This window comes from Corvus moneduloides, chromosome 6 (genome assembly GCF_009650955.1).
Source record: "Corvus moneduloides isolate bCorMon1 chromosome 6, bCorMon1.pri, whole genome shotgun sequence".
Taxonomy (NCBI): Eukaryota; Metazoa; Chordata; class Aves; order Passeriformes; family Corvidae; genus Corvus; species Corvus moneduloides.
Window position 1 is genome coordinate 33,624,949 of NC_045481.1, and position 25,850 is coordinate 33,650,798.

General features: G+C 39.6%; 1 protein-coding gene across 8 annotated transcripts in view; it reads left to right on the forward strand.

The window, feature by feature from the left end:
* Window positions 1-25,850, forward strand: part of ZFYVE26 (zinc finger FYVE-type containing 26) — a 49,313-nt gene that overhangs the window by 21,052 nt on the left and 2,411 nt on the right. For 3 of the 8 annotated variants that reach the window (XM_032111511.1, XM_032111512.1, XM_032111514.1), the window contains exons 19-40: window positions 912-1,017; window positions 1,755-2,491; window positions 3,054-3,250; window positions 4,122-4,226; window positions 4,829-4,951; window positions 5,452-5,628; window positions 6,783-7,029; window positions 8,140-8,238; window positions 9,907-10,064; window positions 11,001-11,170; window positions 12,501-12,529; window positions 14,656-14,777; window positions 14,865-15,085; window positions 15,697-15,844; window positions 16,949-17,158; window positions 17,989-18,204; window positions 20,212-20,409; window positions 20,714-20,916; window positions 21,784-21,925; window positions 22,473-22,532; window positions 23,794-23,976; window positions 24,792-24,836. In XM_032111511.1, coding sequence (XP_031967402.1) covers window positions 912-1,017; window positions 1,755-2,491; window positions 3,054-3,250; window positions 4,122-4,226; window positions 4,829-4,951; window positions 5,452-5,628; window positions 6,783-7,029; window positions 8,140-8,238; window positions 9,907-10,064; window positions 11,001-11,170; window positions 12,501-12,529; window positions 14,656-14,777; window positions 14,865-15,085; window positions 15,697-15,844; window positions 16,949-17,158; window positions 17,989-18,204; window positions 20,212-20,409; window positions 20,714-20,916; window positions 21,784-21,925; window positions 22,473-22,532; window positions 23,794-23,976; window positions 24,792-24,836 — 3,896 coding nt within the window. Of the gene's footprint in view, window positions 1-911; window positions 1,018-1,754; window positions 2,492-3,053; window positions 3,251-4,121; window positions 4,227-4,828; window positions 4,952-5,451; window positions 5,629-6,782; window positions 7,030-8,139; window positions 8,239-9,906; window positions 10,065-11,000; window positions 11,171-12,500; window positions 12,530-14,655; window positions 14,778-14,864; window positions 15,086-15,696; window positions 15,845-16,948; window positions 17,159-17,988; window positions 18,205-20,211; window positions 20,410-20,713; window positions 20,917-21,783; window positions 21,926-22,472; window positions 22,533-23,793; window positions 23,977-24,791; window positions 24,837-25,850 lie in introns of those variants that run through there. The other 5 variants (XM_032111515.1, XM_032111513.1, XM_032111517.1 and 2 more) reach the window with 5 other exon arrangements.

Consider the following 25,850-nt stretch of genomic DNA (forward strand, 5'->3'; position numbering starts at 1 on the left):
GGTGGTCCATGAAAAGGAATGTACCGTCAGCACATAAAGCTGACAGAAGAGCAGAACAATTCACTGTGCTAGGAGTAAAAAATTATTATCTGTGTTTTAAAGTTGACACTATTTGAGCTGCACTAATGTAAAATACCGCAGTACTGATTTCAGGGAATACCTTCCCAAGAGGGTGAGAAAAAAGGGCAAAGATCTGTTTACAGACATGCTGGTTCAGCTCAGGTCGCTGCCATGCCAACTGTAACTTCTGTAAGGACATGATTTAGTCCTCACTGACTAACTGCCAAAGCCAAAAATTGCACAAAAATATTTAAGGGCTGGATGAGTTTGGGGGAAATGCTAGATGAAAGGAAAAGGTAAACTTAGGAGAATGTGTCCAAAGTTACTTGACATAACTCAGTAGTGGATACAAATGCTTTTCAGCAGTAGTGGGCAGGGTTTCACTCCTTTTGTAAAAGTACGTGTACACCTGTGAATTCCCTCTGCCCTTGCTAACTGACTTTGATAGAGCATGGACTCACTAATTTACATCCAGAGACTCATCAGAAACTAATTCTGCACATTTCCTACTTCTCACCACAAATACATATTTTGGTGAAAGTTTGAAATAAACTGTTTGAACCTAGATCTTGCTTAAAGGCCAAAGATTTTCCATGCTACCTGTTTTGGTAATAAATCCAACGTAATGTGAGCCAGTGGTGCCAAGACTGAGAGGCACATCATAATCACAAATGCCTTGCCACTGACTCTGGATTTTACCATTCTAATGTGAATTTATAACCTTGTGGATTTAGTCAAAGAGGTTTCAGACTCAGGGCCTTAAAATTTATATTCCTAAAATAAAAGTTGGTTAGTGTATTCAGCTAATGTGTTTGTATTACAATAAATATTCTGATGTTTTTTTTCCTAAGATGTATCTGCAGAAGTGAAAGTGGGAAACCCTTTTGTGCTGTTACAGCAGAGGCCATCTCAGCTGCTTTCCCAGCTTGTTTTTGAGAGACAAGTTCATCCTGACAGGTTGGTGCTTTTCAGATTATGTACTTCTGTAGGTTATTTTGGTATTGGTGACTTTGAACTTCAGCCACGATTAAGTTCTTTGGCTACTTATCACAGGTAATACAGCCTGCTGTGTCCCACCAGCTCATCACTTGATGCTGCAAGGATTGGTGTGCAGGGAGGAGCTTAGTCAGTGCCTTCTCCACCAACCTGAAGATTTTTAATTGGGAAAAGAGTGGCTCCATTTTTTAAAAATTACTGTCTGTTGTGGAGTGAATCTATGTGGATTTTTTTTCAGCTGTGTGACAGTTCAGAGGAATGCACTTGCAGCTTGGCAGTGTAATACAATAAAATAGGCCAGTAGGTCTTATTAAGAATACTGGGCATGACTCTTGCCCTGATCAGCAGGTAAACTGGATAATCTAGACTCCTTCCATTTCAACTACTAAATTAGACTGGCATGGAAACTGTCTAATTTGATGAGGTAGCTTTTAAAAAGATGAGTACAAATGGTGAACTGTTTTAGTAGCTTGCATTTAGGTAAAAGTCAGTGTTTGAGGAGTAAGTTCCTTTGCTGTAAAGGAATGGCAGCATAAGCTCTGAGTTAAAATAGTGTATGTAATTTTCTTGTGTATGTATCTGTGAAGAATATTAGGGGGCTTGTGTTCTCAAAGCATTTGGAAGATTTATGAAAGTATGTAATTGTAAAGTACCTTTTGCATGTGCTAGGTAAGCTGGTTCTGTTTTCAATCCTACAGACTTTCTTCTCTCTTGGCTAAAGAAGAGTTAAACTTGAATGTGCAGGAAGTTATTGTTAACTCTTGCTGTGAACCACTGTCCTTGTGCAGTGCAAGGCAAAACAGCCAGGCAAAGTCTCTTCTGACAAACATCAGCAACTTGACACACCAGTGTGCCTACCACTGCCTGCCAGATGTTGAAATGCCTGTTCACAATTCTGCAGTGACCTCCGAGGACATCCCCACTCAGGCCACATCCTCTCTGAATGACTTGAGCCAGCACACACTGACTGCCTCCTCCCTGGACTTCCTGAAGTCTCAGTCGAAGCTAATGGCTACAGTGGCATGTCTAAGTGCATCTAATATACAGAAAATTCACAAATCAAGTCTGTCTTGGATGGAATTTCGGGGCAAACGGGAGGTGCCCTTAGGCTTGGAACAGATTTCCAGGGAGTGTGAGGCGTTGTTGAAGGACTTTCCAATATTGGAACGATTTCTTCTTGCTATGTTTGACCCGCTTCAGAATCAAGAGGAAGGTAGCAGTTTGGCTACTGTCTTCTCTGGCAAGACATACATGTCTCTGATTCTCCTAGGATTACATTCCACCACAGCTGTTAAAGTATTAATGGGAGTCTTTGAACAAGCTCTTGCTGCAAAGGATTGGGACAGAGCTATGAAGGTCTTGGATCTGTACAGTCAGGATGTGGAGGAAGTGGTCAATGTGAAGGATGCTGTGCTGAGTTGTGCAGCTGCTGAAGGTAAGAAGGATTAGGTCAGGCTTTTTTTTGTCTTTTTTTCTTTAATTTTTTTTTTTTTTAATAAAGAATGCAGCCTGGATCAAGAGGTGGAAACTAAAGTAGTGATCGTTGGGCAAATCCAGAGATGGAAATAGTTCCTTTTCCTTCCTTCATCCTGAATTTGCTTTCTCTGATGGTGTAGTTTCTGTTTCACAAATGTGCAAATCCTGTCCAATTTAGTACAAGAGAACTGGAATGAATCTGTGGTGTTACTTTTATGTGAAGAGCTGAATACATCAGGACACAGTAATCATTGTACTGTTAATAGAACGTCTCTTAACAGCAGTGTCATTGTCATGCATGGATGATGTGTCCTGTGAAAGGTGCCTTTTGGAGTCTGAATAGTAAGTATTTGATGCTAACTTTGGATGCTTCCCAAGAATCTGATGCTTGGGATGACTCTTACAAAGATTTTTCAGCCCTGTCATTGTTTCTTTTGTTAGTGTGATCCAGTGAGGATTTTTTTTAAATTTTCTGAATTACAGAAACTGAATTTCAAATTAGTGTTTTGTTTCCTCCACAGATAAAGATGGTTGGCAATACTTGTTCCCAGTAAAAAATGCAGTGTTGAGAAGTAGACTGGCCCTGCGCTGTCTGGACAAATGGCCCCTCGATGCCTGTTTGGAAATTCTAGCTTACTGCATTTCTGATCTGGGCATACCTCATGAACTAAAAGCCAATCTACAGAGCAGGAAGAAGGAACTTGAGGTTTATCAAAAGGTACAAAGTCATTCTTCAAGTAACCAGTGAGATGAAATAGGCAGCAGGAAGCAAATATTGCTTGCCTTCTGAAAAGTTTTTCTGAAAAGTTGGTTCTTATTTTGATCATGAGAGGTTTTCAAGTCTTCTATCGAAAACTAAGTTCATGTGAAGTGCTGTAGTATCCAATTAACACCCAGCTTCCATCCTTCATAACTTTCCCATCTCCTATTAGCATTCAGGTCTGCAAACATGTTTAAATATAAACGTTTATGGGAGTCTGATTGTTTTGCAGAGTATTTTCCATTCTGTGCAAATTGTAGAGCCTCTGGAAGCTTTCCATGGCAGTTAATCATTTTATAAGTTTGAGAAATGCAGAGGGTGTGCAAGACTAGTGGTCCAAGGAGCAAGTTTGTATTGCAGTCAGTTCTAACTGCGGGGTGGTGCAGATACCCAGGTTAAGTCAGACAGGCTGGCCTGGAGTTCAGCACAGACTGAAAAGCCAAACAGCAAAAAAAGAAGCCATCCCTGCTGATTTCTGTCTGGTGGGAGTTCTGCTAACTGACAGCTCAGTTGTCTCTCTGTTAGTGCCAGCAATGTCTGCAGTAAATGTGTGCTTTTACATCCATAATTATTGCCATCTAATCTTTCAAAAACCTTCCCTTATAAATGTGCTTTATAGACTCACATCTGTGAGAATGTGGAGTTTTTTTGGAGTGCAAGGGCATTACATCATCCCTGAAAAGGGCTAGAGATAAATGCGGATCTCCTTTTTGACTTTATCTCTCTATGAAGCAGCTCTTGATGTGATCAGCTCAGCTGTTTTCTTAGGCTATTGATTGCCATAAATTAAAATTCTAGAATTTGTGCTACTCAGTATTAACTTTTTCAGATTTTGAATGTGCAAAATGAACCATTGTGGAATGACTGGCAGGATCTGAAAAAAGCCTGCACTGATGACCCCCAGGCTGTCATGAATATCATTCTGAAAGCAAAGGTTAGACATCATCATGTGAATTTTGTTGAATTAGAATGCATTAAAATTTGAGTAAATAAATTCGTTGAAATGGCATCTTAAAACAATGATTAGTGGAGATTACCTTGGGGGGGGAAGGGTTCCTTTACTCAGTTCTGTGCTACAGAAACAAATACAGATCTGTGTTTAATGTCAAGGTTTACATGTAGTTAATAATTCTTAAGTTTAAGTTATAATTCTTACTCTGAGATGTAACCTGTTATTTTCTTTTACAATTCTGAAGATTTTAAAATAGCATGACTTTGGTCATAATATACATTTGATTATTAGGTAAATGCTAATATTGTAAATCTGGTTGGCTTTAAGTGTCTTTCTGAAAAACTAACTTGTTTACTGTAAGGTAAACAAGGTGTTTTAAATACAGGCTGTGACTGACAAAATTGACTATCATCTTTTTCCCTTGTCAATGCAATTATTTTTTTTCATCTGGGAGAGGAGTCTAAGCTACAGAATCTGTTGAAGTTGAACAGAATTTTGGGAGAAACAACTGTATCAGGGAGGGTAGAGTTTGTCCTTTTATTTCTTTTATTTTTACTTTTTTTTTTTTTTTTTAAATTCTTTAGGATTATGAGTTGTGTGAGAAATGGGAACACTTGTATCCTGTCCCAAGAGAAGACTTGATCAACCTTCACCGTGAGCACCTCCTCCACTTACTGGAGGTGGGAGACATGGAAAAGGCATTGCAGGTAATAGCAAGATACTCTCAGCCTTATATCCATAGGTCAAATAAGTTGACAACTGTTTTCCCTGCCTTCTTGTGTGTTTTCATGGTCTTTTTGGTTCCACCCTTAAGAGATGCTATTTGCTTAGATAAGCTTTCAGGATCCTAGCTCTCCCCTATTCTACTTAAGTGAAAATCCAGCTTGGCAATTTAGTTCTTGGACCTAATAGCATAAATGTCACTTACATGAAAATACAAGGCTCCTTTCATTTGAAAAAGCATAATGAAGCATGTCACTGCTGCTTAAGCAGAAGATACAGGAGTGAAACCAATAATATGAATTGGTCAGTTGTGCTTCAGTGCCCAAATTAGTGGTGTGAACTTTTTTGATTTTAATAAAGATGGAACTGTCACTTAGCGGATAACTTGCTTTCTGGAACATTGTAGGGTAATAATCTGTCATGGACAGAAGGCTGCCTTCCAGGAGCGTTGTAGGGTTTCACTGTGTTTTGTTTGGTTTTGTAGCTTTTACAAAGAATCGAAGACCCTGGTGTTTGCCTTGCCATCAGTGAACAGTCCCTTGACCAGCATCTGAACTTGGCAGCCTCTCACTTCTTGGCTGATTACCTCACAGCTCACTTCTATTCCAGTCTGACAACAGCACGCCGAAATGAAATCCAGGCACTCTATATAGGATCAAAGGTCAGTAAAACCCCTACCCTGAGGGATTAGCAGCAAAAAACAGTTGTATAAGTAATTTTGTAATGCATAATATTTCCATAATATAAAAAGCCTGTAGGTTTTACCAGAGCATTCTCACCACGTAAGGTCTAAGATCCTGAGTCTCAGGATCCAAAGGAAAGTTAGAAATGGCTTAAAGTTTCTCTTCCACTTCTCCATTTTTGCATTTCCATGTTATGAGGTGGTTGTAACTCTCAATGTGAACAAAGAAGTCTTGTGTTTGAGCTGTGGGGAGTGGAGGAGCACACAGGCTGAAAGAGCATAGGGTGGAATAAAATAAAATAGTGGAGTTTATCAAAACAGTTGCTATTTTCGTCCCAATTGAAGAAGGAAATATTCTCAACTTACTCTCTGTGTCAGTAACACCAGGTGTCCTACATATGCCCACCTGTATGGTGGTCTTTGACTTCATGTTTCTCCAGGTGCCTTCCAGAGGTAGACAGTATCACTCTTCTTTCTGGATGGCCACTGCCTTTACAGAAGCCACACAGGTTCTGTGCTCAGCCTGGGAATAGATGCATTAATCCACAGATTACCTTAGTTTAATGTGTTACGTGTAAACAAAATGCAGTGCTTTTGGTAATGTCTGTTTTGGTGTAGGACTGCAAACAGCAGCTTGCTCCAGTGTGTTCCAAAATGGTATTTTGCTGGGCTGCCTGTTTCCTTACTTGTTCCTTCTGAAGACATGACTTAATTTGAAAAGTCCATCTAGAGAAGAATTGCTCTTATTTTCTCCTCTTAACACTTCCTCAAATGACGGAAGGATAAGGATTGGGCTAATATGCTTTTTATAAGCTTATTTTAATAAGAGAATGTGCTGTACTCTCCTAAAACATACTTGTCACAGGGTCACAAAAGGTTTTCCACTCTTCGATATCCTCTGAAATAAGTCAGTCTTTTATAGAATGGAAAGTGGAAGCTAAGTAATTCTGCAAGTCCATTCAGTAATTCTGTAAGTAGGAATTGGTCTGAGAAGTCCCACCTCCTTTTTTCGACTTCCAGCTGTTATTTCATTCTCTGTATAAGTTGTTGCTCTAGTTTCTTCTCTTTATCTCACAGAAACACAGATTTGAAGGTGTCTAATTTTATGATACACTTTTTTCCTTGTGTTTCAGGTGCTGCTGACTCTGCCTGAGCTCTCCCGTGTTAACTACTTCCACCTCTCCTCAAGGCCACTGCTCATGCTGGAACAGCTTCTCATGAATATGAAGGTGGACTGGGTAGCTGTTGCTGTGGAGACACTGCACCAGCTCTTAGCTGGGCAGGAAGTCGGTTTTACTGTAGAAGACATTGACAATTTGCTTTCCAAGTATGCAGAAAAAGCTCTCAACTTCCCTTTCACATTAAAAGAAAAGAGATCAGGTAACTGTCTATCTGATGCTGTTTCATTTGGGAAAGAAGGGCCAAAATAATTTCAGCAATCATGCCATAACATTTTTTAGATGTGTGCCTCCTGTCTCCCTCTAGCCCAGAATGTGTTCTTAAAGTCTTTGCCTTTCTTGTAAATGGATGTTTTCAAGGACCAACAGCTTCAAAAGTTTCTCAGATATTCTCTGTTGCTCTGTTGTTCTTTTCTGAGGTTTCTTTTCCTGTATAATACTGATCAGTTTTATTTTACTTCTGTTTAATGCAAAGTCACTGACAACTTAAGCGCTTCTAAAGCCTGCAGCCAACTGCATCTTCCCTCAAATAGAATGGGGATTTAGTTTTCTGTAATATTTCCTCCTACCATAGTCCTATTCCTTTTTCATATAGAAAACTTCTACTTGTAGTTCTGTTTAACAATCTCATTATGGTTCTCCTTTCTGGTTTGCCAATCCCTTCGCATCCATGTTGTCTTTGAGTCTTGTGCACCTGGCTTCTTTTAAGGTTTACGACTGGAACAGCAGAGGGTGCTGCAGATCCATTGCAATACTTTTATGTCACTGTATTAAAAACGTATGGTTCTGTACCTATCTGTATCTATTTATACCTGCTGATATGGTACCAGTTTGCATTATGCCAGTTTCCAAGTGTTGACTTCATTTTGTGATTTAAAGATGCAGGTCTTGCTAACATAAAAGCATCAGACTTACCTATCTCTTCTTGCCAAATTATCTATAACTCCGCAAGTATGAATGTTCATTCCGCTGCAATGTGAAGCATTTAATATTTGCCATGAGCATCTTGTGTCAACCAATTGTTTTCACATCTCTGCTGTATTGTTCCTTTACCTGTCATTACTCCATTGCTTCGATAAGGATCCTTTTCTTTGTTTTTTAAGTAATTGAATTTTGTATAGTTTTGCATTAATTGCTGTGGACTAATTTTCATGCAAACAGTTATTTGTGATTACATAGGTAGTCCTGTTTTGTGCTGACATTCTTACATACTCCTGTGAATGGATTCCTCTAATCTTCTTGAAAACAGATAGATGTATTGGCCAGTATTGTCCTCTGATTTTCTTTTTCCCCTTTCTTCCCTTTGGCCTAGATTCTCTGATACGTATCCAAGAAAGTCTCAATCAGGTATTGGAGTGTGAAGCATTGTCTAAATCAGGATCATCAGAACTATCTCCTGGCAGCTTTACTGGTAAGGTTAAGACCCTGGTCCTTGTTGGGGTTTAACCTTAGCAGCAACCACAGCTGCTTGATCATTCTCCCACCAGCCCCTTCACAGGTGGGAGGTGGAGGAGATTTGGAAAAGGGTAAAACCTGTGGGTTGAGGTAAGGACAGTTTAGTAACTGAAATCAAGTAAAATATAATAATGATGATGATGATGAAAAGGGAGATGAGAAAAAAAGAAGAAAGCTCAAGAAAAACAGATGCTGTATAATACAGTTGCCCACCACCTGCTGACCAACACCCAACCCATTCTCCAGCAGAGATCAGCTTCTCCCAGCCATTTTCCCCCAGTTCATTCACTGGGTATACCATTCTATGGTCCTTGAATTTTTTGGTCCTTGAATTTTTTTTTTTCCTAGGATCCCTCTTGTGACCTGAGGAAAATAGCATACCTTGTATTCTCTGGCAGGCTCCACTCACAGTCCTCAGGCACAAAAAAATGGAAACTAAGTAATTTAAGCCAAAACAACTGGAGAATATTTGTAGCCAAGATACAACCAAAAATTCTTCTGTAGGTTCTATTCAGCAACTAATGCAAGAGATGCACAGTCTGTGTGTGCTCTCAGGGAAAGACTAACCAAGAATATCCTCAGACCTCCAAGGATGATGATTCTCAGCAAGTGATGGGTCTGAACTAGAACTGCAGAATGATATCCTGATCTACAGCTTAGTGTGTCTGAACTATTTCCCGGTTCTGTATCCTGAACTGAAGACTCTTCTTGCTTACAGGAAGGGATAGCAGTGTTTCGGATTGGGCTGTGTAGCTCTTCAGTTTTTTCTTATAATGGTCAGCTTAATATCTCTATTCCTGTTAGGAAACTTGAATGCATTGTCCTTTAATGTTTCTTTGCAATCTGATACCTACTTGAATGAGAATTAGTTAGCTTTAGTGAAATGGAGATTTTTGTTCTTCTTAATTGCATATTCATGTACACAGAAGGTGGCTTGCAGGGCTGCAGTGACATGTTGAACTTTTCCATTAATCCGTTGTGTAACTGACTCACATCATATGAACTAAAAGCCTATCTAATACTGTAAATTTCATTCAATGAGTATTTCATTGTCGGGGTCAAAGATCCCAAAGGCCAGACTTAAATTCCTGCCTCTGTGAACTGATTTCCCCACTGTAGGTTGAAAAGGGGACCGGAATAGGGAGGGATATGCTGTTGCTAGTCATAGCACATCTCTCCTAAGATAACAAAGGAAACTCCCCATCTTCAGGAGTGTCAACACTGGGTATAATTAAGATTCTGTTTTATGCTATATTGCTTTTTGGTATCCAATGACCATGGTATTTTTTTTTTCTTCCTTCTCCAAGTCTCTGCATGTAATACAAGAACAGATGTTGACAAGTTGTTTTATACCTCTCTAATTGTTATGGTAAAGGTATCTTAATAAGCATGTACTTTTGCTTATGAGCATTGAAGTGCTATAAGTTTACAATCTTACAATCCTAGTTTAAAGCATATATATTCCTTACACAATGTTATTCTGCCATGCCTAGCTGAAAGATAATGATAGTCAGCTTGTGAGGCAGAAAGCTCTTATAGCCTCATTAAGTCTATAGAGTTTTCTGAGATGCTATTAAACAGCTTAAATCCCATTCCATTTTTTTTTGGCCTGGCTCATTTTCAGGTGTAACCATATCTGCAAGTCCCAGAGACAGAAGTCTGCAGCAGAACTTGTTTCCTCAAGAATTTGTGCCTCCTGAGAAGCCACCACCAAAGCAGCAATGGATACCTGATGACACTGAAACGATATGTATGGTTTGCAAAACTGAACGCTTTACTATGGTAAGGAGCAAAAATGGAGTACAGACATTCCTAGAACTGTGACCTTAATATGAACACTTCCTCACAGTCTGTTTCCTGAAAGACCCAAGCTATTTTAGCAGGTTTGTCTGCTTCACCATAGGCCCAATGAGATTGCCAGTCCTTTGGTATTTAACCATTGGTTTTTATTTAGAGTGGTCAAGGAGACTGGCAACAGTTAGCTCCTTGCAGAGCTCCGTGAAGTGATAGAGCCTAAAGAGGAAATCTCATCATCAGACAGAAGACAACTATGGGATCTCAAAGATGTTTAACAACAGCAGTATTAATATTTCAAAAGGCTGTCTAGTTGACTGTGCTGGCAAGAAATAACGTGATCACTGTAAGATTCAGATTACAAGTATAGAAAATTAAATCTTTGCTGTTGGTTACACTTTTATAAAACCTATTGTTTCACAGAGTACTTGAGCAACTGCATTGGTGCTCTAAGGAAGAAGATTAATTTTTAATTATGCAGGTGTGCTGGCAGTCTGTTATCTTCTACTGCTTAGAAACAGTACTGTTTTCTCAAAAGTATCTGTTGCTTTTGAATTTGGAAATTACTACAATGGTATCAGAAAAACAGTCTACAGCTTTTGACTTTTCCAGGGCATGATCTAATTAGCTTTGTGATCAAAACTGGGATAATTGAAGTAATAGACTGCCCAAGGCTTGCTGCAAACATATTTTAAATACTGGCCTCTGGGTTTGGGGCTTGATTTTTTTTTTTTTATTTACTATGCCTTCTTCAAAAAGGAATTTTAACAGGGAGAATCAGTCGCTGTATAATTCTGAAAAGCCTTGTCCTGCATGGTGTTTCCTCTCTTCAAATGGAGTAAGTTTACTCATGAGTGTGGAGAGATACAGGAGAGGACTTCAGTAAATTCTCTTTGTGGCTCATCCATGACCTCTTTTGCTTAGTTTAACAGGCGCCATCACTGCAGGCGCTGTGGCAGGCTGGTGTGCAGCTCTTGCTCCACCAAGAAAATGGAAATAGAAGCTTGCAGAGAAAATCTGTCTCGTGTGTGTGATCAATGCTATAGCTACTACAACAGAGAAAACGTGCCTGGCTTGGTGCAAGACACAAGCACGTAAGTCCTTCTGTCCTAGTTCTCCTCAAGTTTCAGCAGAGTGCATGAATGGAATAAGAGAGACATAAGCATTTGGATTTATCTGGATAACATAACATCAGCTTTTTGGCCTCCAGCTGTTGGGATTTTTAGGTTTGGTAGGTGTGGGAATGTTCCTTATGCCTCAGTTTACTTTTCACATTGGAAAGAACATTAGAGTGCCAGGCAACAAATTCTTTAATTCTTTAAGTATAAATAATTCTTTAGCATCAGTTAATCACTAACCTAAGAATTGAATGCTTTGATGCAAAACATAGCACAAATTGCTACAGTGTGACAAAGTTCCTTGCAGTATACTCAGCTCCTGGATTAATATTGCTTGTTGACTAGCTCTGCTGAACGTATCAGTGTTTTAGTTATTCCATAATCCCTTGATTATGACCCCCTGAACTCTTGGGAATTAAAAAGCAACTTCCTGATTAGATAGGCTTTGAAACTGCCTTTAATAAAAGGGACAGCTGTGATGACAGATTTTCATTATGTAGTTGCTTTCAGCTGAGAATTGGACTGAAATTCATTGTGTGGACACAGGCCAGCTGGTGAAAAGTGCAGCTGGAAAGAGTTCTACTCTCTGTGACCTTGAGTGGTCTTGACAGGGTCACAGAGAGTAAGATTTTACCTTTTCCAGCCATGCTTTCAGATGCATTTCCCCTTTTCCTATCAAGCCTGAACATAGCAGTATCTGCTATGGCAGTATCAGCAGGCTTCCTTGGAAAAGAGCAAATCTGTGCAGATCTGAAGAGGAATCTGTGAAAAAACAAGCAGTCACTTGCAGGTGAACAGTTTGTGTCAGAATGATTGCTCACACTGCCAGATTAGGCCAGCAGCACCCAGCACTGAGCTTGAATGCCACCTGCCAGGTTTTAATTAACTATCTGCGGTTTTTTCATACTCGCCCTGTTTGTGTATCAAACCCAAATAAATCTCGAGGACTGAGACATGGATACCAAAGACTTCATTTTAGCTCTGACATGTCCTGATACTGGGCAGTTCTTGTTCTCAGTGTCTGCTTTTTTATGATGTGTGCAGCAGTACTATTCCTACAGAAGGTGGTAAGAACCAATTTCTTAGTGCAGTTGAAATTCAACAATGCAGAGGCAGGATCTTAGATTTCCAAACAGAAGGAGGTAGAGGCAGGGAAGTGTGTTGAAGGGGACAGGTAGGGATAGATGTTGGTTTTTTACACTGCAGTGTTCTGAGGAGGCTAGCTGTATTGATGTCTCCCTTAAAACCATGTTTCTCCCAGTGTACTGGGGTAGGCATGATGGTTCTTTCTGTCATTTTATTACAGCAGAAAAGAAGAGCAGGACCAAGTGGAAGGTAAGGAATGGAGTAATGTTAAACCTCGATTTTTTTAAAGTGCCTGATTAGCAGTTAGATACTGGAAGCTGATACACCTAGTTGTGGCTAAAGGGTGATCAAAACTTCATTTACAAAATACTGCTGATGGGTTTTGCGTGTGCAGGCTGAAATTTAGTGTTTCAAACTTCTGTGAATGGAACTTGAGACTTAGGAGAGATATCTGAGCCAATATTGAATGTGTTGGATGGATGTTCAAGAAAGGAACTGAAAAACAGTTGGAGAATCCACTTTGCATTCTAGAAACAGTCAGTGAGAGGCAGTGGTATGAGTAGGAATTAATTAGCCCACTATGGAGCAGTGCTGAGTGATCCTCTTTTTATAAATCATGAAAATACAAATTTGAATACCACTGCAGTGTGCTGTGGTGTTTCATACCCCATGCTGCCTGTATGTAGCACAGGGTGAGGCCCTCTCATGGGTCTGGTTGTGTCCTGAGTTCCATCTCCTGTGCTGCTTGTGTGAATACAATAATTGCTCTTTGGTGACTCAGTTTCCACATCTAATACCGTAAAGCTTCAGGAACAATACCAAAATTTAATTGACTATTTCTCTGTCATTTTTCCTCAGAAGGTATTTACTGGTTTTGCTAATTCTGGTGTTTCAGGTGATTCTGCAAACTTTTCCTACAGCGATATCAAATTCTGTCAGGACAAGACACAGTTATTTGAAGTGCTTATAACAGTAGCATGAAACATGCTGCAAAATTTGCATTCGTGTGTGTGTTCTACAAAGCAAATATGAATACTTTTCCTCACTTGTTCCTTTTTTAAGTATGATGGGCTATTTGAGCATTTTTTCCTCTGCTGTTAGTGGAAGTTTGCTTTACTGCTACCTTTGTTTCAAGACTGAAACAGCTGAAATGCAGCTTTTGTGTAGCATTGCTACACGTCACTGGACCTATGAGATCCATTCAGTAAGAGTGGATAAGAGGAATGTGGAAATCCTGAGACTTAAGAGGGAAAGAGTTTTATTTTGCTTTTCTAACTTATCTGATAAGACTGTGAAGAAGGCTTATCAAATGTTTTCTAGCCTAGTTTATTTTTGCCAATTCAGTTTCCAGTTCAGTTTGGATAAGTGATGGGGGGGATGTTGGGTTTTGGTTGGCTTTAGTTGCTTTGGTTTTTTAATTCACCCTACAGTTTTAGTTACTCAACATTCTAAAAAAGGATGTAAAATCTAAACCAGTAAGTTTTGAGACTTTTAAATTTTTTTTTTCCCAGAGGAAGCTGATCAGAGGAAAGAGTAGCAAATTGTCATTACTCTCCATTTCTTGCCATTGTGAGATTGGCCATTGTTTTTTTGGAACCACAATCACAAACTTGAGCACCAGAGGGCTTATGCATTCTCAGCTACACTCAGATGACAGACAGTATTTGATTTATAACTATTCTGGGTTACAAATTTCAAAATAACTATTTCTTTAATCTGGAGGAAAGAAAACTACTTTTCACAGAAATTGTATTTCTTGAATCATTTGATCACATTGATTTGAACTCCAATTTTCTGCAGTACTATTTTATATGAAAATTTAACATTGGGAGTTAGATCATCTTCTCACAATCTTTCATCTTAAACCTTCTGGACTCTATGGTCAAATCACCTTAGTTTTGGAAAGAAAATAGAGGTGGTTGAGTCAATTTAACCTTTCTTTTACAACTGTTTTTTTTTATTTTCCCCTTTGAGCTGACTTTTACAACTGTTTTTTTTTATTTTCCCCTTTGAGCTGAAACCCACAGCTCTCTTATTTCCAGTTCCTTCCTGCTCAGAAATACATGATAAGTTGCCTGAAGGAAGGCTGCTGTACTTGATGCCCAGTAGCATAGGAGTTTAAAAAATCATTTGAAAATACGTTACTGGAGCCGGTTTTTGGTAACAGTGATTGTAAGTTTAGGTACAGTTTGGTAGCCTGCTGAGGGAAGGAAATGTTTCTGTAATCTGTGCTGGACATGTGATGCTGGCAGGAAGTGGCACGTGAGAGGATTGTAAATGACTGTTTTATGAGAGATAGGAATGCTCTGCATTATGTGTCCTTTGTTGGTTCTTGTGCATTGATTTTACCTGGTAAACATTCTTTTTTGCTGTAGAAACTTCTAATAATGAATATTCCACAGTGGTACAAATACCCAAGGCAACTGATCTTGAATGGATTTTTTCCCTGAATGAAGAGGAGAATGAAATTGTACGCAGTGAATTTTATTATGAACAGGTGAGGTCTGGAGAGAGTCCAGTATAAGCAGTCCACTGGAGAACTACCTCAATACCTATATTTGTCTGTCTTTCCTCAAATTGTCAGGCTCCCAGCTCTTCCTTATGCATTGCCATCCTTAGCCTGCACAGTGACAGTATAGCGTGTGGCCACCAACTGATAGAACGCTGCTGCAAGTTGTCCCAAGGGCTCACTAATCCTGAGGTGGATGCTGGACTCCTTATGGACATCATGAAACAATTGCTCTTCAGTGCTAAAATGATGTTTGTAAAAGCTGGAAGGAGCCAGGACCTAGCTCTCTGTGACAGGTGACTTACTCAGATATTCACTAGGATGTATTGAGGTACTGTCGTGAGCATTATCTTTTTTCATTGAGGAGTGGAGGTAGGAGGGTTTGTGTTTGTACTGTGGACAGTTTAAATGAGAAGTTTATAATGCAGGAATAATGTGAAAGTTCAAATAAGTCATATTAGTTCAAGTAATATGACTACTTAACGATTACTGAAAGAATTCTCTGACTAGGAAGAAATGATTCACAAAGATGAGTACATATTTTACTTCTGATGTTGTGTATCTGCTTTCATTCTGTATTTTCATACAGGATTTTAAACCTATGCTCCTTAAAATGAACATTTTACACTTCCTCACATCCTGTCTTACAGAGCTTGAGGTGGCAGGAATGATATATAAATTTCACATGTACTGTTTCGATTTGGTAACATATAGCTGGTGTCTGCAGTCAGTGTGTTACACTGAACATGGCAAAGAAACCCCAAACAATAACAAATATTCTGAAAGGGATAGTATGGTGGATAGAGAAGCCTGTGTACTGGTAGTTAGAAACCACTGTCCTAAGAGTCGTCTTTGACATAAAGTTCTTTAATGTATGATACTAGTGAAAGTGTATGTATTTGTTTAGCTACATCAGCAAAGTGGATGTGTTGAATATTTTGGTTGCTGCTGCCTACCGTCCAGTGCCATCTTTGGATCAGATTCTTCTCCCAGCAGCAGTAACAAGATTGAGAAATCAGCTTTTGGAAGCAGAGTACTATCAACTAGCTATAGAGGTAATGCCAGTGGAGGGATGTCAGTGTTAATGCTTCTGTAGTGGCTTTTGTGTTCCTCCCTCCTGAATTCAGATGGATGCGATGTGTGAAATGGAAAATATTTAAACAGTTACAAACTGAGATTAAATTTCTAAACATGGAAGAAATAATTTTCTGAACACTGGAAAAAATTTTTGAGGAGGAGAAGTCCTGCTGTGGAGCAGGCTGCCAAAGGGAAGGATAAGTGGCCTTGTTTCCTGGTACAGTTAAGATTGGAATGGACTAACTGCAGGGAAGTCATTAAATGGAGGAATCCTGCAGCCAGTAGAAGGGATGACACACACTTTGTGGCAGGACTTTATCTGAAGTTTATATGTTAGATTCTATTTGTCTGTAATCTGACAGCAGACATTTGTAAGGCACCTTTACCAAACATTTACTTGGAAATCAGCAATGTTGGCAAATCTGTGCATCAGAGCTCATCTGGTGTGGTTTATCGTCTTCCTCTGGCTCCCAGGATTTTGTAAGCCTCTGTTTTGGCATTGCGCTTTGTTAAATACGGGATTATGATACTACAAATAGTATTATGATTTGTTAAGTAGTAATAAACAGCAAGACTAGATGACCTATTTGAACAGAAATAGTTCTTGTTTAAAAGCAGCTGGTCTGTTAAAGAAAATCAGGAATAAATTTTATCAGCAAAGTTGTATGAAATAAAAAATATCTTGGCAGTTCGTGAAGCATGTTCTGTTGCCTTTTTTAGAACCACAAACCTGATGAATTTTGCTCTGTAAAAATCACCTGCTTTAGAAAAGCAGATGTGAAAATGTCCTGTTTTAGAACTCATGAACTGAAGTTTCCCAGATAAACAGTAGTTTAAACTTGTACAATAAAAAATACTTCCACATTTGGAGATCATGGGGTGTTTTGGTAGTTGGCCTTTTGTGCCAGTAATATGGAAATAATCAGCATGGGTTTTTCATGTGTTTTTTTAGTTGTTTGTTTTTAATGGGAAATGTGCTCTAGGAAGGGAAGGGTCAGAATCACAGATGGTGTGATAAGCCATTTTTCCTATTTTCTATACTGGGACTGTGCTATAATATTAACAAATGATTTTGAATTTAGGTTTCTACAAAATCTGGATTGGATCCAGGTGGAGCATGGCATGCCTGGGGCATGGCTTGCCTTAAAGCTGGAAATTTAAATTCAGCAAGAGAGAAGTTTAACCGATGTTTAAAGCCACCTATGGATCTAAACCAGCTGAACCATGGTTCAAGGCTGGTCCAGGATGTGATACAGTACCTGGAGTCCACAGTGAAGCCAGTACTCATTGCAGTAAGAATCTTCTCCTCTGTCTGCTCTGAAGGGCTATGGCAAAGCCAAGTAATGGTGTTTTAGTACACACCTTACAGCAATGCATTTTACAATATCAGGTGTTGGGGTGTATCTTTTCCTTCTTTGTCATGATTGTGTATTGCAAACCGAATATTGCTGAGACATTTTTTAGCTGTTTCGTTACATTCAAGTGGTGCCTGAGAACCAGATCATAGGATTTTATTGCAATTTGGGACATACTTAATGGAGGGAAAAGAGGCTGTACCAGATAATGGACCATTACGACAGTCTAGGAAAGCTAAACTCAATCCCAGCAGTATTTTGTGATGCTGCAGTGATGCAAATTTTCTACTGAAACTCTGATAACTTTGCAGAAGTTCAAAGACTTTCAAATGCTTTCCCACTCCTCTCATCAAAAACCACTATTAAATGGTTTGGAATTCTGATTCAGTACCAAAAAATTACTTTTTGTACTAAATAACTGCAGAATCATGATGATGAAAGACCAAGTACATATTTTAGGAGAATAAAAAGGCCTGTTTGAACTGGGTTGTTGAAGTAGCTGTTGACACTGGAATTTTTTTTAAGTAAGCGTAGAAACCTGTCCTTGGAAACAGCTATGCTGGCTACAGCAGCATTCAGTACTTCTGTTGATAGCAGGGTTCCAATCTAGCGTTTATAAAAACATTACTGGAATCTCACCCCTCTAAAGCAATATCTGTTTTAAACACAACAGTAACAAATGTTTCAGGGCTGAGTGACAAGACCTATCTGAAAAGAAGGTTTTTTCTTGCTCATCACCTGTTATTGGTTCTCTGTGTTAATGGCAGGACGATGATTACTTTGCCACATTGAGAGAACTTGAAGCAACAGTGAGAACAAGAAGTCTGTCTCTGGAGATGATGTGTGAGGGGAAGATCCAACACAACAGCTACTATCAGGAGTGCTTGTTCTACTTACATAGTTACAGCACTAATCTGGCAATAATAAACTTTTACATGAGGCATGACTGTATGAGAGAAGCACTGCTTCACTTGTTAAATAAGGTGAGTAATTCAATTTTCACACTGAAATTGAAATTTGAAAAACAGCAGTGAGCATCATGCAGTGTTTGAGTGGTTATCTGCGCAGGAGTTTGCTGATGTCCTGAAATGTTATGATACAAACTATCCAGTGACTGACAAGAATTCAGTGAGGCAGAAAAACAACTTTGATCTTTACATCTTGTGTTTAATCTCTCTTCCCCATTGGGTTGAAACAGGGGTTTCTAGAGAGGAGAAAGTACCGTTTTGGTTCTTTTGTAGAGGTCCTGCATCAACAGCACTTTGTCTTTTTTCTACAAAGTTGAAAACCTGGGACTGTTGTCATAGAGTTCAGAAGAGAGAAGGAAAATTTTGAATTGCAACATGCAGATAACACTAGACACTACTCTCTATCCTTGTGCCTCTGTCTCATAGTATTGTTTGTTGAATCGGATCACCTATGTTTGCACTTCTGTAACCATTAGGAATATAAGGAAATACAGAGGAAGGAAGGAAGTCTAGGGAACCCAAAAAGTGGTTTCCAGCTCTCCCGTAAGGAAACTGCATAATATAGGAGGACTTAAGTATTTCTGGAGTAAACAGTTCTATTGGTGCTTAACTACAATGAAACCTAGAAATTATTCCAGGTTCTTATTAAGACTTTAAGGGTGCTTCTTAGGAGATGTGAATCCATTATACCTCACCAGCTTGTGAGTGTGGTGTTTTGTTTGTTTCCTTTTTTAAGTTGCTGTGCTTGGGTTTGAATTACTGATTATTTTTTTGTCATTTGAAATAACTCTTATTGAGAATGTACAACTTGAAACACCAACTTCCATTATCTTTATCTGCTTATGAGCTTTGTTAATAGAAAATTAAGTTGCCTTATAAGCTCTGCTTTCTCATTGTACCATCAGTCATTCTAAACTTTTGTAGTTGTCTGCATACTGAATTAGCTTTTTAAACGTATCCTTTACATCAGTTTAAATTTACTTTTAAAGAAAAGTTGCGTATTTTTACAATATAGGTGATGTAATTTCACTTCTTAAGTAGCAGACTTGGAAAATGCTCTAGACAGACAATTTGATGTGGAAGTTTTAGCCAAGGTACTGGTAGTAATCATACAAACAAGAGAGAAGGGTTTGTTCCTCTAAAAGCTGTAAGGTACTAAGCTTCTGACTAAACATTTTGCAGTTGGTTGTTTGGATACATTTTATGTGTACAGACTTTGTTGCCTGTATCTTACTCTGAGATATTAAAAAAAATTTTTTTTAATTTCATATCAAGCCTTTAAAACATATGTGCCGGCCCTACTGACACATATTAATGTTACTGTGGAAAGAAGCATGTGTGAGGCTGCATTTGCAAGAACACAGTCAAGAGGCCAGGGGAAGAAGGTCACTACTTGTGAAGTTTAATCTGAACAACTGTGCCCAGTCCTGGGTTGCCAAGTACAAAACAGACACTGTCAAAGTGAAGCAAGTCTAATTGAAGGCCACCAAAGTGTCTAGGGGCCTGGAACGCCTGATTTATGAGGAGAGTGATAGAGCTAGGTTTTTCCTGCTGGAAGAAAAGGCAAGAGAAGATCTGTGTGCTGTTTTCAGCTACCAAGCGGGTGATTATAGAGAAAATAGAGCCGTGCTTATCTCATATGTCCCCAGTAAAAGGGTAAGAGACAGTGGACACAATTGGAGAAAGGGAAATTCCAACTGGATATAAAGAAAAAGGTTTTGGGTTTGTTTGGGGGTTTTCCTGGTGCGTATGTTTAGACTTGGGAACAGGGCCACAGGGAGGTTGTCGAATCACTCTACTTTGTCGTGCTCAGAACTTGACTGGACAGGTCCAGAGCGGCATGACCTAACTTGGAAGTCATTCTTTGAGTGGGGTTTTGAACAAAATAACCTCCAGAAATCCCTTCCAATGTAAATTATTTATTAATTTTATGATCTCTGTCATTTAATATGCCTTTATATTACATAAGGAAAATAAATAAACTACAGTGGCTTTGCTTCAAGCTACTTTCTGTTTGTGTAGGAATCCCCATCAGAAGTGTTTATTGAAGGGATCTTCATTCCAAGTTATGAAAGTGGAAAACTGCATATGTTGGAGAACTTGCTGGAAACCATTGATCCAGGGCTGGAAAGCTGGGGAGTCTACTTGATTGCAGCCTGCAAATACTTGCAAAGAAAGAACTATTACCATATTCTATATGAACTGCAGCAGTTCATGAAGGTAAGCTGAGGGACAGTGCCATCTCTTACAGTGAAATGCTGAATACTGTCAGACTTTTGGTTATTTACTTTGGTCTAAACCTGCATGCCGGATGAGTATATTTTTGCTTCTTTACAGTCCTAGAAAACGTAGGAAGGCCTGAGTCTTACTACAGCTGACCTGATCCATGTCATGGATCTGGCACGTTGTGTTAAATAAAACAGAGCATTGCCTGCTCTGTTTTGTGTGAGCCTGTTAGTGCAGACAGTGATTACTGAAGGGGGTGTCCTGTGGTCCATCTTAGTGCTCAGTACATTTCTTCCAGGATCATGTCCGTGCTGCCATGACCTGCATTAGATTTTTCACTCATGGAGCGAAGTCATACACTGAACTTGGAGGAAAACAGACATGGCTTCTCAAGATCAAGGACCATCTCAAAGTCTATCTGCAGGAGGTCTCAAGAAGTTCAGGAAGGAAAAAAATGGCATTCACTTTCCGGAAAAAAATGTCTGCTACAGATGTGTCAAGGTATCTACAAACAAGAAGCTAAGTTTGAGAAGAGGGAAAATTCAGGCTTTAGACTTTGGGGTTTTTTATTGGTTTCATTTAAGTTGACTTTTAGCTAACACTTAACAGTTGTCCTTGATCCAAATCAGCTTTTATGTAGTTACAAGTATAGGATTCCCATCACTTTTCCCCCCAACAATCCAAACCAGGAGATGGGCAATTGTTTCTGCTAAAAAGATATATGTGTATCAGACTACCCTCCTTTAATTTAAAAAACAAACAAGAACCCTACAATGCATAGACAATTACACATCAATCCACAAGTGTTTTTTTCTTTTCCTCTTCCTTTCCTCTCCAAAAAGCAAGCAGCTTTGTAGTGCTTCACTGTCTACTGGGGTTAACTCAAAACATCGTGCTATGTACAAGCTATAGGTGCCAGAGATAACTGGATTTCTGTATTCAAAAGTCAGAGTGAAAATTTAGCCAGATCTCTCTTGTATTTGGGATTTTATATCCTGTTTTTCTCAGGGGCTTTTTTCTTTTTTTTTTTTAGGCTAGACTCTCAACTTAAACCTGGAGGGGAGTGTGTGTGATGAGGTGGAAAAGCAGGAACAGATATTTATTTGGGGATCCAGATTCTCTGGCTCATGTCTTTGAAATAATGTGAATAATTGCTCAGCTTCATCCTGTGATGCACATTAAGTGCACAGATCTGAAAAGTAATACTGCTGCAGACTTGCACAATAGACAAAGTCAAAAAGCAACTAAAATAATTGTTTATAAGCATGTCTTCTTTTGAAAGATATTGAAGAAATTAGTAAGTTCACATAAATAATAGTAGACACACTCTCTATTGCAAAATAAAGTCAGAATTTTTTCACTATCTAGGCACATCAATACAGTTGATCTGCAGATGGAAGTAACAAAGTTCCTGCATCAGTGTGAGAGCTCAGGAACCTCTCAAATGACAGATTCCTCCTTGCCCACACTCTTTGGAAACAATAACATGAAAGTGGATGTTGCTTGCAAGGTACTAATTGCTATTTTAAACACAGCTCTATTTTTCATCAATACTAACTTGTCATGCAGGTTGAAGCATTTGATGGTTGGAGCAGCTTCTTGTATTTTTATGGGCAAGTTACCTGTGCATGAATTTATGAAAAATTCATGTTTTTCTTCAAAATAGCAGAGAACATGTGAGAACATGTGAGAACCTAGAGCTCATCTCCTCAAAGTTCAAATTTTCAGAGGCAGTGCATCCAAAATACAAATACTAATATTCCTTTTGACTGTGCATCCCATTATGTTTGGAAGCAAGGCAAATAATGCTATTATTCTAACCATTCTTAACTTTGGCTCATTTCCATCTGTAAATTGCCTAATGTCCCTCAGGGAAGCAGTGTGTGACAGCAGACCCTATAATTTGCTGTGCTTCTTGGGATGGTGCTGTTTTCTGTTGAAGTAATGTGTTTTCTTTTGGCCTCTGGGCAAAATCTGGATTTGCATTAATATTATTTAACTGTACATAATGAAAAAGGAATGTGCATCCCTAGACTTGTCTATGCCTCTCTTTTCAGGTCATATTGGAAGGCAAAAACATTGAGGAGGGGTTTGGGATTGCATTTAGAGTTCTCCAGGTATGGAAAAACTTGATACAACAAGCAATATTATTACAAAGTAGCTCTTGAAAGCAGCAATTGTTTAAACAAAAGCCTTTCCCCCCCCAAATGTATTTTAATCCCCCAAAAGAAAAACTTCCTGCAAGAAAAGTCACAAGTTCAAGTCTTACATATCCATATATTTGTGGAAGCTTGGTAAAGAAATTAAGATGCTGTTTCAGTAGGACATTTCCAAACCGATTGGGTCCTACAAAGGAATTAAGTACAGCTTTTCCTTTGCTGTGCACCTTGTTCAGTGTCTTAACTCTGGCAAACCACAATCATAGATGTATGTAGAGACTTCTCACGCCGTAGCTCTCTGCAGTTCATGATAGTCATGCAAAGGCAGTGAATAAATAAGGCCAGGGCTCTCTCTGTTCTATTCTCCTGATTTGAGAGAGCAAAACTAATTAACTGGAAACTCTCAATGGGGACCTCTCCTTCCTCATGTCTGGGTAGAAGTTGAGTGCTTATCAGTCAGCATAGCCCATGAGCCTCCAAACTCTCCTGAGTGTTTCTCATCCATATAGTTCCAGACGGTAGAGCTGGGCCACTTTTGGACAGAGGTGGCACACCGAAAGAGTATTTCTGGATGTGGCAGGCCCTGCTTCTTCTTTCAGGTCAGGATGTACAAGGCAGAACTCCTGTTTGTAGAGAGATGGAGAGCCTTAGAAAAACAGCACTTCTAAGCAGCAGCAGCAGCCACTACCCCCAGTAAAAATGGAGCAGCGAGTCCAGATGCCTATCATCACTTCCATTTCCATCCTTTTTTTCTTCACTTATTCATGGCAGGATCAGTTCACAGCTTTTATCATCTCTTCCCTCGTGTGGGAGGTGTACAATGGTCAACTGCCTCCTGTTTAGGGTATCCAAAGGGTAACTGCTGGTGGGGTAGCTGGAGAAATACGGTGGGAACATGCTGAGTGAGGGAGAGGTGGATGGGGATCTAGGAAGGATCTTTTGCCAGAAGAAATAAAACTGAATTTTTTTGCCACTCCTGAAAATAAGGTGGTAACAGCATTCTTTTTCTTAAGCAAGCTTTACTTTTACCAGTCTGGTTATAGAAGACCTTTAGGTCAACCCTGGGCAGTGGTGAGTGGAAAACCAGAGGCCCCCAAAACAGCTTTGACTTTTTGGGAGCATGGTGTGGTATTTTGTCCTTAGGAGAGATTGTCTCAGTTGTTGAGAAAATTTGTTGAGAACATTCAACATGTTGCTCTGATGTTCCAACTACCTCTAGGACTTCCAGCTGGAGGCTACAGAAGTGTACAGCAAAGTGGCCAAGCAGCTGGTGAAGCAGCAGAAGTACAGCGAGATCCGGCAGCTCCTGAAGTGTGTCAATGAGTCTGGAGTGGCAGCAAAAAATGACGGGGATAACATTATCCTAAACTGTCTAAATGAGTTCAAAAACATTCCTGCTGAGGTAATTCTATCCTGCACTGTGTTCCTTTTGAAGTAAAAAGGGTATATACAATACAGGCTACAGGGAAGTCTGGTGTCTGTACTGCTCTTTTAGTGAGTCCTATAGATGATCTGGCTCCTAGTACGGGCATAGTTTAAAGGTAGGAGTGCGTGGTTTTCCTTGTACAAGGTACTCTGAGGGGAAACAATAAGTAGCTAGCACACTCCTACCCTGCACTTCCCAAATGGATACCCATGGTGGGGAGAGAGCATGTGCTTCACAAGATCCTGCCAAATGCAGCAGGAGGCGTTCCCTTCAGTGAGGCTTTGCTGGCTAACACAGAGGATGTGTGGAGGCAGAAACCTCCTGCCTCCACAGGAACCAATTTGTGATTCCCTTTGCCTGCCACAGTGTTTCTTCCATCCCAGTGAAGGAAGGAGATGCACTCTACTAGTTCTGTTAATTAGGTTAGGGGATGCAGTCCACTCCTTGGGTCAGGGTGGGCCATGGGGCAACTCCTGCTGGGGTGCTGGGAACCTACAAATTCATTTCATGCAACATGAGCCATGTCCATGAGAGACTCCCAGGCTCATAGCATTCTCTAGGGACCCCCCACAGATGTGGCAGGCAGGAAAAGCTGTGGGTAAAGGGAAGAATTAGAATTTGTATTTTCTTGTATTTTCTACATCGGCAAGCCTTGCAGTTGGGACAGTCTAAGCACCTGCTGTGATCTCAGCAGCCCTGCCCGTCCACAGGGGTTTGATGCCTGATGGGGTAAAGTTTTGCAGACTATTATCACTTTAAATGTGAACACTTTTTCCCTTCTTTGGACACAGGATCTCGATAATCTGATTCAGGATATGGACAGTGATGAAAACAAGGTAAGTAAAAGCACAGTAGTAAGAGCTAAACAGCCCAGTTTTGGCCTGCAGCTTGCAGGCTCTTTTCCACTGTCTTTTCTCTCATCCTCATGCAAATAAGGTTTTTGAAGGCTACTTCCTAGATTGTAGAAATCACAGTGAATCCTTCAAGGCCATGGTGTTTGTGACTGTAAAGCTGTGACATGCAAGTACCAGTTGGGACTATCCCTATTAGTTCCTTGAGAGTCCTCAGAGTGAGGGCTGGGCATTTGTTAGAATGGGAGGAAAGGTATTTCAGTGAGGCACACTGGTGGGTCTGTTGGTTTTGTTTTTCAACTTTTTGCATAGGTTTACATTAAGTTTCTAGTAATGGCAGACAGGTAATGAAGACCACTTCAGCTTATTGTTTCAGGATTATGTTATTTCGGTGCTGATTGAGAGTTAAATGATAAAACTTCTCCACTTCTGATAGACTTTTTCTCTTAGAGGAAATGAAGCCTAAACTACTTTATTTCTTTGTTGGCTTTCATACCAGCCAGCCAAGCCACTGGAGAGTTACACATAAATATATGAACTGTAGATGCCTGTTTATAGATGTGGCTGTGACTCAGCATTTGGAGATTGTCGTAGATCCTGAGTGGCATAGCTGGGAGTAAAATCTAAAGATTTGTGTCGGTCCTTTGTTTGCTCCAAATAACAAACTCACTGTTGTAGGTAGATTGGAAAATGGGCTTTTAATTCTGCTTTTCTGTAAGATCTGTCACTGAAAGATGGGAATTGTTCTAGAACCAGCAGTGGAAGAAAATGACAGATTCAGACTCTTTGCTATAAGGATATGGTAATTAATGCACAAGATAGGACTCCTGATACTAATTTCATGGTCATACAGTAAAGGAGTTTCTACAAGACACAAACTTAATAAAATACACCTGTTTTATCTACCTTTTTCACTGGGATCTGCTTCATGCTACGTTCTGTTTGGTAGTATGGTGCTACTGCCTCGTATGACACGCTTCTGAACTGGGTATTTCCCGT